Here is a 14279-nt window from a genome sequence, read left to right as displayed (position 1 = left end):
AGGTTCAGTCCATTATCATCAAGGCGGGGAACATGGCAGCATCCCGGCAGGCATAGTGCAGGAGGACCTGAGAGTTCTACATCTTCATCTGAAGGAAGCCAGGGACAGACTGAGCATCCTCAGGCAGCCAGGAGGAGGGTCTCCAAGCCCACCCCCACAGTGACACACTTCCTCCAACAAGGCCACACCTTCTAATTGTGCCATTCCCTGGGCCAAGCATTTGCAAACTATTACAAAATCTTTTTTTAAAAAAAAAATTAGTAACGGGAATCAGAAAAGGTTAACGTACTCGGTGTGGCTACACTGGTATGGACGGGGAGATCAAGCAGCTCCCCCAAGGGAGCTGGGGTCCTGAAGTGAGATTAAAGTCTGAAAAACAGGCCAAAGACAGGCACACCTGAGCTTCCCTGGTCAAGCTGTGGTCTCCTTCACCATGTACCCTCTCCTCCCTGGGCCTCAGTCCTATCCTGAGGGCAGTCTGACGAGATGTTAGACTTGTGCGAAATCTGTTTCCAGGACACAAGATTTCCCCCTGGCCGACCCCCTTTCCTCTCCCAGTGTGAGATTCTTGGGAAAATTCCAATTTCATGGGGGCTAATTGTTTCAATTACAGTAGTCTGATAGGTTAAGAGACACACTTGGTGCTGGAGAGATGGCTCAGTGGTTAAGAGCACTGACTGCTCTCCCAGAGGTTCTGAGTTCAAATCCCAGCAACCACATGGTGGCTCACAACCATCTGTAATGGGATCTGATGCCCTCTTCTGGTGTGTCTGAAGACAGCTACAGTGTACTTATATAGAATAAATAAATCTAGAGAGAGAGAGAGAGAGAGAGAGAGAGAGAGAAATACATGTTTAGAATATTTCCTGCCAGACCGTTTACTCCCTTACCTTATACCTGAGGCATGGCACCCAGGACACACAAGCAGAGGACTGCTTTGTTGTAACTCAGTGCCCCCTTGTTGACGTGGTCTACTTGACCCCAGCTGCTATGGACGGACAGGAGAGTTGACCGGCTACTTGGTGCAATTCGTATTTCGTACACTTCTAGCATCAGTCTCAAGCAAGCACCTCACACTTCACACAAGCAAGCTCCCTTCTGTCTGAGAAGAGGGAATCTCAGTCGAGAAAAATGCTTCCATAAAACCGGCCTTTGGGCCAGCCTGTGGGGCATTTGCTTAATTAGCGATTGATGTGGGAGGATCCCGCCCATTATGGGGGTCAAGTCAACCCTGGGCAGGTGGTCCTGAGGTGTACGGAAGAGGAGACTGAGCGAGTCATGAGGAGCAAACCAATGAGCACCGTGCACTCCTCTGTGGCCTCTGTTCCTGACATGAGTTCCTGCGCTGACTTCCTGCATGGTAGACTATCTCTAAGGTGCAATTTAAAAAAAAAAAAAAACCCTTTCCTCCCCAGGTTGCTTTTTCAATGTGGTATTTTTAGCAGATAGAAACCCTAACCAAGACAAGATATATAGATGTATTTACTGGGTGGTGTGATTTGAGAGTTACTATTTGTGATAAGCGTAGCAAAAAAAAAAAAAAAAAAATGTTGCCTTTTAGACATGCAAACAGAGCTTAGTCAGGAACCCAACCCTACACCCAAAGCTGCAGGGGATAACCAGAACCAAGACGCATCCCTCCCTGAAGATACCAGACAGAAAACTTCGGGAGATGAGACTCTCTCACTGTCCACTTGACAGTGTATAAACAGACCAAGATCGATCCTTTTGTCTTCACATCTTGGGGACTGCGGTAGACATAAGAGATGTCACCTCCATGAGCCCTGCAGCCCAAGAGTCTGACCCTGGACCTGACCTTCAGCTAAGATCTGTGCACAGATTAGCAGCCTGGGGGAGACTGGCTGAGGCCAATAGTTAGGAACATGGAGCAGGGATGTTGTGGGATGACCCTCAGCCTAACCAGCCATAACCAATTCGCTCAAGATGCTATTAGTAACGGAGACACTATGAGTGATTAAGAATGAAATAAGTGGGGGGCTGGGGATTTAGCTCAGTGGTAGAGCGCTTACCTAGGAAGCGCAAGGCCCTGGGTTCGGTCCCCAGCTCCGAAAAAAAAGAACCAAAAAAAAAAAAAAAAAAGAATGAAATAAGTGGGGGTTGGGGATTTAGCTCAGTGGTAGAGCGCTTGCCTAGCAAGTGCAAGGCCCTGGGTTCGGTCCCCTGGCTCCAAAAAAAGAACCAAAAAAAAAAAAAAAAGAATGAAATAAGTGGGGCTGGAGAGATGGTTCAGTGGTTAAGAGCACTGACTGCTCTTCCAGAAGTCATGAGTTCAATTCCCAGCAACCGCATGGTGGCTCACAACCATCTGTAAAGAGATCCAATGCCCTCTTCTGGTGTATCTGAAGACAGCTACAGTGTACTTATATATAATAAATGAATAAATCTTAAAAAAAAAAAAGAACGAAATAAATGCATTTACTCTGGTTCCCTTCTGCCTTGAAGAAGGAAAACTGGGCCTCCTTGTGGTTTCACTTTTGTTTCCGGTCAAAGCTTTGGTTTCAGTTTCCAGGCTTGAGGGCTGCAGCTTCAGAGTGCTGCCTGGAGACAGCTTTTCTCAGGCTTTTCTCCTCCCTGGAAGCAGAGGGCTAATCTCTCCATTCCACTGTCTCCTTCTCCAAAGAAGGCTGCCGGAAGCTTCTCCCAGCATTGCTGAGCAGAAGCACAGAAGATTCAATCCAGAGGACAGGCTGATCCAGCAGAGATGGATACATTACCCGACCTGTATGGGACCGTTGGGGACAGTCTAGACTACTTCCTGGAACACAGCCTTCAGCCCCAAAGGGACTGGAAAGAGGAAGGAAAGGATGCCTGGGAGAGAATTGAGAGGTTCTTTCGGGAAAAGTGCTTCTGTGATGAGCTGCTCCTGGACCAAGAAGTCAGGGTGCTTAAAGTGGTAAAGGTGAGCACACCGGGTTCTGGGTTCAAATCCCACCTCTGCGCTTTAGGGCTTGTGACTTTGAGAGGTAGGCCATTTCACCCCCTCTGAGCCTATGCTGTCTTCTTTAGATGGGTTTAGTAGAATCGGTAAATGGGATAAACCATAGAAAATGTTTCTGTGCATAAAAATGAGCCGTGCAAGGCTGAAGGACTAAGGTGGGATTCTGACTTCTGAATGGACCACAGTCACCGGCTTCCACAAAACGCCTGCCTTTGCCTCCTGCTTAGGAAATACTACTTTAGGAGGTGGGGGAACAAACAAAAAATAAAATATAAAATAAAGAAATACTATTTTGGGTTGGGGATTTAGCTCAGTGGTAGAGCGCTTGCCTAGCAAGTGCAAGGCCCTGGGTTCGGTCCTCAGCTCCGAAAAAAGAAAAAAGGGGGGGAAAAAAAAAAGAAGGGGTTGGGGATTTGGCTCAGTGGTAGAGCACTTGCCTAGCAACCGCAAGGCCCTGGGTTCGGTCCCCAGCTCCGAAAAAAAGAAACAAAAAAAAAAAAAAAAAAAAAAAAAAGAAATACTATTTTGCCAGGTGTATGTGGTCCTGCAGGCTTTTAATCCCCTCACTCTAGAGGCAGAAGCAGGCAAATTTCTGAATTTGAGACCAGTTTGATCTACAGTGAGTTCCAGGGCAGCCAGGGCTGCAAAGAGAAAAACCTGTCTGGAGAAAATGAAAGGGAAGGGAGGGGAGGGAAGGGAGGAGAGTGGGAGGGGAATGGAAGAGGAGGAGGGAGAAGAGGGGAGGGGAGGGAGAAGAGAGGAGGTGAGGGGAGGGGAAGGGAAGGAGGAGGGGAGGGAGAGGGGAAGGAAAGGAAAGGAAAGAAAAGAAAAGGGGAAGGAAAGGAAAGGAAAGGAAAGGGGGGGCTGGAGAGATGGCTCAGTGGTTAAGAGCACCAACTGCTCTACCAGAGGTCCTGAGTTCAAATCCCAGCAAACACATGGTGGCTCACAACCATCTGTAATGAGATCAGATGCCCTCTTCTGGTGCGTCTGAAGACAGCTACTTATATATGATAAATAAATAAATATTTAAAAAAAAAGAAAGGAAAGGGGAAGGAAAGGAAAGGAAAGGAAAGGAAAGAAATACTACTTTACTACTGAAGTTAAAGGAAACCTATGGTTGTCTAAGTTAGTACTACTGGTCACGTTAGAGATTACCTAGCAAGACAGTACTTGGTAAGCTATGGGGATTCCAAGACCTGCCTGTGTAGTAAGTAATTCTGTGATTTGTGAAGCTCCGTTTCTGCCAGAGAAACGCCAACTTACAGCACATCCCCTCCAATCGAGTCAGTTTGTCTCAGAGCTCTGGATGGTCTTCATTTTGCTAAAATTGAATGACGTCTTACATTTACTTGAGTAAGTCAGGCTTTTCCTGGGAACTCTGAGCCATGGTCGCAGAGGTTAAGACTGGAGAGAAAGCTTTTGACCAAGAATCTAGACAAACATTCAACACCAGAGATCAGGAGATCAGGGAGAGTTCTTAGCAAAAAAAAAAAAAAGTTTCAAGACAGAAACTAAACCACCCACAGTTGCTACAAAAGATACAATTTATACACTTTGCCCTTTTTGGGTTCTAGCTGCTCCAAACCTCTGACTGACCTAGGTCTAGCGCTGTATCAGCCTCGTGGCTTCCGGGACTTGAAGGAAACAACAAAATAGGAAGTCTAGAAGTGGGTGTGGTGGCCTTCGTCTGTAAACCCAGCAGTTGGGAGGTTGAGGCAGGGGGATTACCATTTTAAGACTGTCAAGCCTTGGCTACATAGCAAGTCCAGGACAGTCTTGGCTGCATAATGAGGCACTGCCTGGGGGACGAAAGGTGGAGCTGACGTTCACATACTCTCCTCTTCTTTGGTTTTGTTTTATAACTAGTGAACAAAGTATTTTGTTTCATTACAGCGTTTTTTTCAAACAGTGATTTGCTTTGGGCTAGGGATGTAGTTCTAAGGTTGCTAAATTCTGTGCCTAGTATGGTGGCTCGAGACCATCAGTAACTAGCTCCAGAGGAGCTCCCTCGTGTCTCTCTTCTGGCCTCTGAGGCTAGACACCAGGCTCACCTATGGGTGTATGTGTACGTGCAGGCAAACCAGCCATACACATAAAAAGTGTCATTATTGCTTTCCGCTTGAGATTTCAGAGCATTTGGATCTCTCAGTTTTGGAGCAGGGATGCCCAACCCAAAAACGCCCACAGCAGAGGTCTCCAGGGTGGGGACCGATGGCTTCTTTAAAGGATTGTATAAAGAACTTACCCATGAATGGGTCTGACTTATCTCTCAACTTCAAAGCACCAAATCTCAGGAGAGGTAAATGTGGCACTGTCACCTTCCACAGGGAGGCTCCTCAGGAAAGGGGACGGCGCTGAACCACAGATCTGACCAGGACATGATTCTGTTCCTGAGCTGTTTTTCCAGTTTCAAACAGCAGGCAAGAGACCGGAAGGCCGTCATAGACTTCATTAAGAGCAAGCTGATTCATTGTAGGAAAAGCCTGGCCTACAACATCACTGTCCGTCAACACAAAGAAGGCAAAAGGACCCCTCGCTCCCTGACCCTAGAGATCCAGTCCAGGAAGAGCAATGACATAATTTGCATGGATATTCTCCCTGCTTACAATGCCTTGGGTAAATCCTCCAGCAGTGGAGTTTTACTTTCTCTTTAAGGAAATGATTCTGGGGTCTTCAGGGAGAGGTTAGAGAAAGTAGAAACCAATGGAGTTTGCTCTGTAGGTAGATAGGTGGGACTGGGGCTATATTGGAAAGATGGATAAACTTCCATAAGTATCCTTGCGTGGATTCCTATGTCCCAGTGTCGCATGGGGAAGGAGGACCCATCACAATGTTTGCAGGTTAGGCAAACATGCCAAGGTCTTTGGGGTCAGACAGAACCTTATTAGAATCACCTTTAAAAGTAGCCTTTTGGGGGCTGGAGAGATGGCTCGGCGGTTAAGAGCACCGACTCTCTTCCAGAGGTCCTGAGTTCAATTCCCAGCACCCACGTGGTGGCTCACAACCATCTGTAATGGGATCTGATGCCCTCTAATGGTGTGTCTGAAGACAGCTACACAGTACTCGCATATATAAAAAAATAAATAAATAAATCTAAAAGAAAAAAAAAGGAAAGAAAAAAAAGGAGGGAGGGGTGGATGAAAGGGGGATATGAGGGAAGGATGGGAGGGGAGGTTACTATGATTCTCATCTCAATAGATGAGTTCCCTAATCAGATAAGCTTTCCCTCCCAGGATCCTTTTCCAGAGACTGCAAACCAGAACCTGAAATCTACGAGAATCTGATAAGGTGTAAGGGCTACCCTGGTGACTTCTCGCCAAGTTTCGCAGAGTTACAGAGACATTTTGTGAAAAGTCGCCCGGTTAAACTGAAAAACCTCCTACGGTTGGTGAAGTTCTGGCACCTGAAGGTGAGGGCCGGGAAGAGACGGAGGGGAGAGGGCGAACGGTTCTTTTAAACATGCTTTTAAAAACTGGGGCTGGCAGGGGGGTGTAGCTTGTCGGCACGCTGCTTGCTTGGGACTGGACCATATAAGGGCCCAGCATCCCTGTAGGAGAGAATGCTTGCACCTTACTCACAGCCACCTGCTCCCAGTGACGCCTCCCCCAAAGGGCAATTAAGTGCTCACTCAGAGGAGAGCAGACGTGCCTACGACAAGCCTCAGAACCCGTGGCATTTTAATGGCAAAAATAAAGCCACCATTGTGACAGACTAGTTGGGTCCCATGATCTAGGCTGCCATCTCCCCGTTGAGTCTCTCCGGCTGTTTCCAAAGGCATGTATCCCGCTGTCATCCTGGAGGTGAGAAAACTGAGGCAAACTGAGACAAAAAGCAGAGCTGAGACTTGAACAAGAGTTGCCTGACTCTAGCATCTGCGCTCGGAAGCAGTCCCGGGAAATGCTGTTCAGTTTAGTAGTTCTTTCCGGTTATCTGACGATTGCAAAGGGCTCGTCATAAAAAACAAAAAAACAAAAAACCTAAGGAAGGGGGAGGGATTCGCAGAGTCCCCAGATAAACCTGCCAGTGCGGTGGCTTTTCTTCTCTGTTTTATTTTCATCTGTGTTCACGCAGCCCATACCTAGATGTCAGGTAACCAGAGTCACGCCATCCCACGGCGGTTTCGGCCCACCCTTTAAACCATGCCCACCAGCTGTTGACCTTGAGAGTCAATCTGTTCCTGTCCTCTGCACACTTTACTTTGTTCCCCACCCCCACCCAACCCCTACCCCCACCCCTGACAACTCTAAGACCTCCTGGGCTACAGGTATTTTACTGCCTTTCCCATGAGAGCTGCAAACATTTTCATCCATCCCAGTCACTACTGGCTCTAACTAGGCCATCTCTGAAAGCAGAAGGATGGCTCAGCGTTAAAGAGTACCTACCGCCCTTGCACACTGGGTAGCTCATAGACACTGTCACTTCAGCTCCAAGGGATCTGGCGCCCTCGTCTGGCCTTTATGTGCATTGCAGTCATGTGCACACATTTTATATATATAAAATATATATAATATATATATATTATATATAATATATATAATATAATAATATGTATGTGTGTAGGTCTCGGGATGGTTGTCTTCCTCGGTCTCCTCCATATATACTAGAACAAGGTCTTTCAGTTAACCTTAGACCCTTGTCTACATGGCTGTCTAACTAGCTAGCTTTCTCTGGGGAGCCCCTGACTCTGTCTCACAAATACTGGAACTATAGGCAAGTATGACACTCACTGTCATTTATGTGACTTCTAGGGATCTTTTACCCACTGGGCCACCTCCCTGGCTCAGAAATTTTCTGCACATGAATATTCCTGACATTCTCTAATAGATTTTACTTATCTGAGCAATCTCTCTCTCTCTCTCTCTCTCTCTCTCTCTCTCTCTCTCTCTCTTCCTCCCCCCCATAGAAAAATATATATGGTCATTTGAATATTGCAATGGAACCATTATAAAAACTTCAAGTCACATAAAAAATGTATAAAATGTGAAGGTAAAAATTCTTGAATGTGTGTGTGTGCATGTGTGCATGTATGTGTGCATGTGTGTGCGCATGTGTGCATGTATGCATCAGTGTGAAGATGAGCTGTATCTATGCTCATAGGGGAAACTCCAATTGGACTTAGTGTGTGTGTGCATGTGTGTGTGCCTATGTGTGCATATGTGTGCACATGTGTGCATGTGTGCATCAGTGTGAAGATGAGCTGTGTCTATGCTCATAGGCGAAACTCCAATTGGACTTAGTGTGTGTGTGCATGTGTGTGCATGTGTGTACACACGTGTGCATGTGTGCATCAGTGTGAAAATAAGCTGTATCTATGCTTGTACGGGAAACTCCAATTGGACATAGTGTGTGTGTGTGTGCACGCGTGTGTGCATGTGTATGGGAGGAGAGAGGGAATGTATAGCCACCCGATTTTTTAAAATATGTTTACTATACACTTAATTCCATTTTTAACTTCTTGTATATGACGTGACTTTGGTGACACCTTTATTTCCTTCCATATAACTAACAAATTGTCTGTTATTACATCTTGAATTATGTTTCCTTTCTCACTGAACTAAAATACTTAAATAGTACCTTTGTTCAGTCTATTAAATCCATAGATCTAATGGGAACTAATTCTGAGCTGTCTATTATGCTATACTTGATTGGTTTTCTTTATAAGTCCTGAGGGATTGAACCCAGGATGCCTTGTGCAGGCCAGATAAGTACCCAGCCACTAAGTCACACCCATGACTCATGACGCCTGTTTATTCTTATGCCAAAACCTGCTACATCCAGGGAGAAGGTGAGGATTAACATCAAGGTTGGCCTGTGACCTCCACATGTGTGACAAGCACCTCTCCCTCTCCCTCCCCCTCTCCCTCTCTCTCTCTCTCTCTCTCTCTCACACACACACACACACACACACACACACACACACACACACACATCACTGGGAGCCAGGCTTGGTGGACATATCTGTATTTCTAACACCTGGCTGGGGGAGAGGCAGAAGAACTACAAGTTTCAGGCTAGCCTGGGCTACCCATCAAGACTCTACCTAAAACATAAAAGTCACCAGGATTTTAATTAGCATCTACTACTGTTGTTGTACTCAATGGACAAGGCATCAAATTGTCTTCTAGATTCTCACATTCACTAACCTGCAGGTTAGTGTGTCTCTCTGTTCTTGTCAGAGAAGCAACCTCCATGCTCCGCCCCCCAGTGCACAGCAGATGTCACAGACTCAGGACTAGTCTAAGAGAGCAGGTGACGGTGGGCTGTCCCCATCACCCCTGTCTACAAGGCTGGGCAAACCTTATGGGAAAGGAGGTGGGAGGAGCCCAAGAGCCAGTGATGGGGAGAATGACTACAAAATAGTGTATATGGACATGCTGGCCTCACCGCCCACCCCCCATCCCCCCCCATCCCCACAGCAGCAGCAGCTGTCTGCATGAGACCTACGCAAGATTAAGTTAGTTAGCGTTCTAGCATGGGGGTGGGGGGCGAGAGCTACTGGCCATCATGGCTGCTGGGAGAGGGCTCTTCCTCAGAGATGCGGCTCCTGACAGATACCCATGCTCTGGAGGATGGCCCTACAGCAGCACCCATAAGGACAGCTCCAACTGAACTCCATGGGACATAGAGGAAAGGAAAAGGGAAGGGGAGGACAATGGGGACAGGGTGCAGGGGAGGGGTGTGGGTGCAGTGGGTATGATCAAAATACATCGTATACAGGTATAGAATTTCAAATACGCCACACCACCTTCTCCGTTCTAACTGGAAATCATGGACTGATACACAGATGGTCCGCAAGGAAACCCCACACTGCCGTCAGTCCATCTAGACTTACCACTCATCTCCTGGCTGTGTCGTGTAAAGCAATAAGGGAACCCGAAAATTCTTAGAGCACCGATCACATCAAGTTCTCTCTCTTTCTCTTGCTCTTCCTCCCTCCATCCTCCTGACCATTCCTTCCCTATGCCCACCCTGACTTTTCCAGTACCTGAGGCATAAATATAGAAGAGCAGTGTTGCCCTCAAAATATGCACTGGAGTTGCTGACCATCTATGCTTGGGAGATGGGTACAGACAGCAGTGATAATTTCAATCTGGATGAAGGGTTTGTAGCCGTCATGGAGCTCCTCAGGGACTACCAAGACATCTGCATCTACTGGACCAAGTACTATGATTTCCAAAATGAGGTCGTCAGGAACTTCCTGAAGGAACAGCTTAAGGGCGACCGGTGAGTCTATCAACCACGTTGTTTATGACTCAGGGCTAGAAACCCTGAGTAGAGTGGCTTGGGAAAATAAAGGGACTCAGAAGGCGTTTGCACTTGAAAACGTTACCAAGGTCTCTGTCTGTAAGTGGTTCAACCCTTCCCTACCCAGGGTCTCGCTTCAAGGTTGCAACGGTTCTAGCCTTCTCCTATAGACACCTAAATTTCCACTATCAGAAAGCATATGTGGGGGTTGGGGATTTAGCTCAGTGGTACAGCGCTTGCCTAGGAAGCGCAAGGCCCTGGGTTCGGTCCCCAGCTCCGAAAAAAAGAACCAAAAAAAAAAAGCATATGTGAAGCAAATCCTCAGAGATTCATTCTCCGGAGCATCCTGAGGCTCCAATCCATCTAAAAGGAAGGACTTTGTTTTCTTGCAGGGGCTGCTCCTACCCAAAGGTTCCCCTGCCCCCTTTCCGGGTTGTCCGAAGAATGCTCTCCATTGGATGTACCTTCAGTTTTAAATGAGGGAGTTAATTATGGAGTATACAGCAAGCAGAAATAACGGAACAGTAACACGCAGCAATAGAGTAACAGCCCTTAGCAAAGCATCTGGCAGAGACCACAGAGTAGCTTCAGCGGGAGAGCAAACAGAAGCAGCAGCCTCCGCTCCGCTCCGCCCCCCTGCCTCTCACCCCTCAACCCCCAACACCCCCGCCCCGCCCCGCCCCCCTGCGCGGCGCTCACAACACCCTGCAGATGTCAACTGGGGAAGTCGAGGCAGTCAGCTGGAGTTCCCAGCTGATCTTTCTCCCCAAGGATGCAGCTCCGGGAGCCGGACCGGAACCACGACTGTACTTTCAGCCTTCTCCTTCCCACTGTAGCCTCTTTGGGGAAGTGAGGATGGGGGGGGGGGGGGCGGGGGCGGGGGCTGCGAGGATGCCTGAGACAGGGATGGTAACCATGGCAACAATACAGCAGGGGTGGGGGGTGGCGTCGCAAGACACAGAGTCTTGGGGGAAAAGTTTGAGATCCCTGTTTGAGTCTGAAATAGTGGAGGTTGTGGAGGGGCGAACCCACCTCCAGAGACAGCTTTTTAGTGATCTTTAACATCTTGTGACAATTTCCCCTTAAAATGTGCTTCACGAAAGTTCCACAGGGATGAGGGCCAGAGGCCAGTACTCCGACTGTAACAGAGATCCGCTGCCATTTCCTCCCCCAGGCCTATCATTCTAGACCCAGCTGACCCCACCAACAACCTAGGAAGAAGAGGAAAATGGGAACTGGTGGCCAAAGAAGCTACTTACTGCCTGCTACAGTTGTGTTGTGTGACTGCAGACCGCTGGAATGTTCAGGTATCTATCGCGCACTACCTCCGAGTCACAACTCACATTAACACTCATTTGGATCACGGTCAGCTCCCATAAGTCCCAACACTGGCTACAGCCAACTCAGAGAAGGCGTCTAAGAATCTACTCCCCTTTAGCTCGATCTCCCCTAGAGTAATACTTTCCCATCTGGGGGCTCATCAGAGTATGGTTCCTCGCTGTTTAAATAGTAAGTGTAATATGTTTTTTTTTTAAAATTAAAGGGGCTGGGGATTTAGCTCAGTGGTAGAGTGCTTACCTAGGAAGCGCAAGGCCCTGGGTTCGGTCCCCAGCTCCGGAAAAAAAGGAAAAAAAAAAAAAATTAAAGTGAGTTTTCTACAACCCACTGCAGACAATAAGCCAGCCGCACAACCTTCCTGCATGGCCTTGCCCTGTCTGGGATTTCAGTGTGACATCAGAATCCAATGTTTGGACTCAAGAATTGGACTTTAGGGGTACCCTGAGGAAACTGTTTCCCCAACCTGCTAAACCCACATAAATCCTGTCCTTTGAGCCATTTGTTTTCTTCCGCAGGAAAAGTTGGTATTTGTCCGCAAAGGTGGCCCCACTGCAAATGAAGCCAAGGGTAGACAGATAGGGTCTGACAGTTGCCTGCCATCTGGCCATCAAGTGCCAATGGCTGAGAATGTCCCCAAAACCAAAAAGACTCTTGGGAAGCAAGGAAAAATGAAATAAAAACAATCTACCTGGGTCTCTTGTCTCAGGTGGGCTTTCCATTGCTATGAAGAGACACCGTGACCACGGCAGCTCTTTAAAAAAGAAAACATTTCATTGGGACTGGTTTCCCGGTTCAGAGGTTCAGTCCGTTATCATCGTGGCAGGAAACATGGCAGTGTGCAGGCAGGCCTGGCGTGGAGGGAGCTGAGAGTTCTACATCTTGATCCCCAGGTAGCAGGCAGAGAGGACTGGCCTGAGCTTCTGAGACTTCAAAGCCCGCCTCCATAGTGATACACTTCTTCCAAGGCCACACCCACCCAGAAAGGCCATGCCCACTCCAACAACTCCATAGTCACAAAACAGATCCAGAAGGTTCCACCATGAGGTATATAAATCAAGGCACTTCTGAGCATCTCCTGAAGGTGATGTTGATTCTGCCAGCTCAAAGGACCAATGCCGGGATTGGGCTCAACAGATACGAGAAGAAAGCCCGTTTCTGTTACTTTTGTGTGTGGTAGAAAATTATTTAAATCCCGGATGGGGGCTTCTTCCCGCATCAGAGTACTTATGTTCCCAGATGAAAGACACACACACAGCCTTTATATTTTTAATATGCCTAAGGCAGCACAATATCTGGAAAGCTGCCTACCCTCTATGCTGTTAGAGTCTACTTTCCTGTCAATAGACCTGGGTTATTTACTATGTACTATCTGGGCTGCTCTTAACCCAACTGGGCAGCCCTCTGGGCCACATTCTCCTGGCCCTTAGCCCATGGCGGCTCTCTTTCTCCCTCCTGCCCAACGTTTTTCTTCTATGGCAGCTGCCGCCGCCTCCTCCTCCTCCTCCTCCTCCTCTTCCTCCTCCTCCTCCTCCTCCTCCTCCCCCCCTCCTCCCCATCCTCCTCCTCCTCCTCCTCTTCCCTCCTCCCCTCCCCCTCCTCCTCCTTCTTCTTCCCAAGCACTGAAACCTGGACTTGTGTCTCTTCTGCCCAGCTATTGGCTGTCGGCATCTTTATTCACCAATCAGAGTTAACTCGGGAGGCAGGGTCACAGCGGCCACGTGCAGACCCCAGGTCTTGGGGGCTCACGGTTTGCATTACAATAGACAATAAAAGACAGAACCTCCACAGGGCTGCGGCTATGCTATGCGGCTATGCTATGACTTACAGAAGGGAGGGTTCCTTGGTGCTTACAGTTCCACAGAGATGAGTCTTTTCATCGTGGCAGGGAAATGTGGTAGCAGGTATGGTGGCTGGTGCTCACATCTAAAGTGACCTTGGAATGTTGTGGGCTTTTGAAATCCCAAAACCTGACTCGGCTGATATACTGGTATCCTCCTGCAAGGCCATACTTTCTAATCCTCTTCAAACAGTTCTACCGAGGACCGTGTGTCCAAATGCTCAGCAAATAGGTCAGAATTCTGTGACATATTTTAACCAGTACCTCGAGGCAGGATTTTTAGGACATGTCCAGATTTTTGAAGTGTAACAGTGATCGTCCTTGAACAACCATCCTAAAGCCAGACACAAACATTAAATTATGTCACTGGAATCCCCAGGCTTCCATGAGGACAGCACTGTTGTGTACCCATGAAAGAATCCAGTTGTGGCTGTAGTTTGGGTGAGTCGAGGAACACGGCGGCCTGAGTTAGTGGTTACTCTAAGTCTAGAGTAGCCAAACAGCCTCAGGCAATTATCCACAGCATCTCCCAGGTTGTCTTGGTAGGGGATAAATTATGTCAGGAGCTAGAAGTAAGAAACTCGGGCTGGGGGTTGGGGATTTAGCTCAGTGGTAGAGCGCTTGCCTAGCAAACGCAAGGCCCTGGGTTCCGTCCCCAGCTCGGGGGGGGGGGGGGGGGGGGGGAAGCTCAGGCTGGAGAGATGGCTCAGCGGTTAAGAGCACTGACTGCTCTTGCAGAGGTCCTGAGTTCAATTCCCAGCAACCACGTGGCGCTCATAATGTCTGATGCCGCCTTCTAGTGTCTGTGAAGACAAAGCCTTCATGTGTATTAAATAAATACATAATCAAACAAAATAAATATTTTTTAAAAAGCAGCTGTGTAGACAATAGAAAGTT

General features: G+C 47.9%; 1 protein-coding gene and 1 long non-coding RNA gene across 5 annotated transcripts in view; one reads left to right on the top strand and one right to left on the bottom strand.

Moving 5' to 3' along the window:
* The first annotated feature begins 2548 nt into the window (after window positions 1-2548).
* Oasl2 (2'-5' oligoadenylate synthetase-like 2) overlaps window positions 2549-14279 on the top strand; it is a 13440-nt gene continuing 1709 nt past the window's right edge. The window contains exons 1-5 of one of the 3 annotated variants that reach the window (XR_015634016.1): window positions 2549-2920; window positions 5290-5578; window positions 6196-6371; window positions 9945-10186; window positions 10600-11514. Coding sequence is in view for 2 of the 3 variants with exons in the window: in NM_001009682.2 (NP_001009682.1) it covers window positions 2723-2920; window positions 5290-5578; window positions 6196-6371; window positions 9945-10186; window positions 11382-11538 (1062 nt within the window). In the remaining variant the exon portion in view is untranslated. 3 annotated transcript variants of the gene reach the window in all.
* LOC120096007 (uncharacterized) overlaps window positions 13183-14279 on the bottom strand; it is a 24134-nt gene continuing 23037 nt past the window's right edge. For both annotated transcript variants that reach the window (XR_015634887.1, XR_015634888.1), the window contains exon 4: window positions 13183-14185. This is a non-coding gene — a long non-coding RNA (uncharacterized LOC120096007). The remainder of the gene's footprint in view (window positions 14186-14279) is intronic.

Source organism: Rattus norvegicus, chromosome 12 (genome assembly GCF_021556685.1).
Source record: "Rattus norvegicus strain SHRSP/BbbUtx chromosome 12, alternate assembly SHRSP_T2T, whole genome shotgun sequence".
Lineage (NCBI taxonomy): Eukaryota > Metazoa > Chordata > Mammalia > Rodentia > Muridae > Rattus > Rattus norvegicus.
The sequence above is the reverse complement of the archived record's forward strand: the minus strand, read 5'-3'. Positions and strand labels throughout refer to the sequence as shown.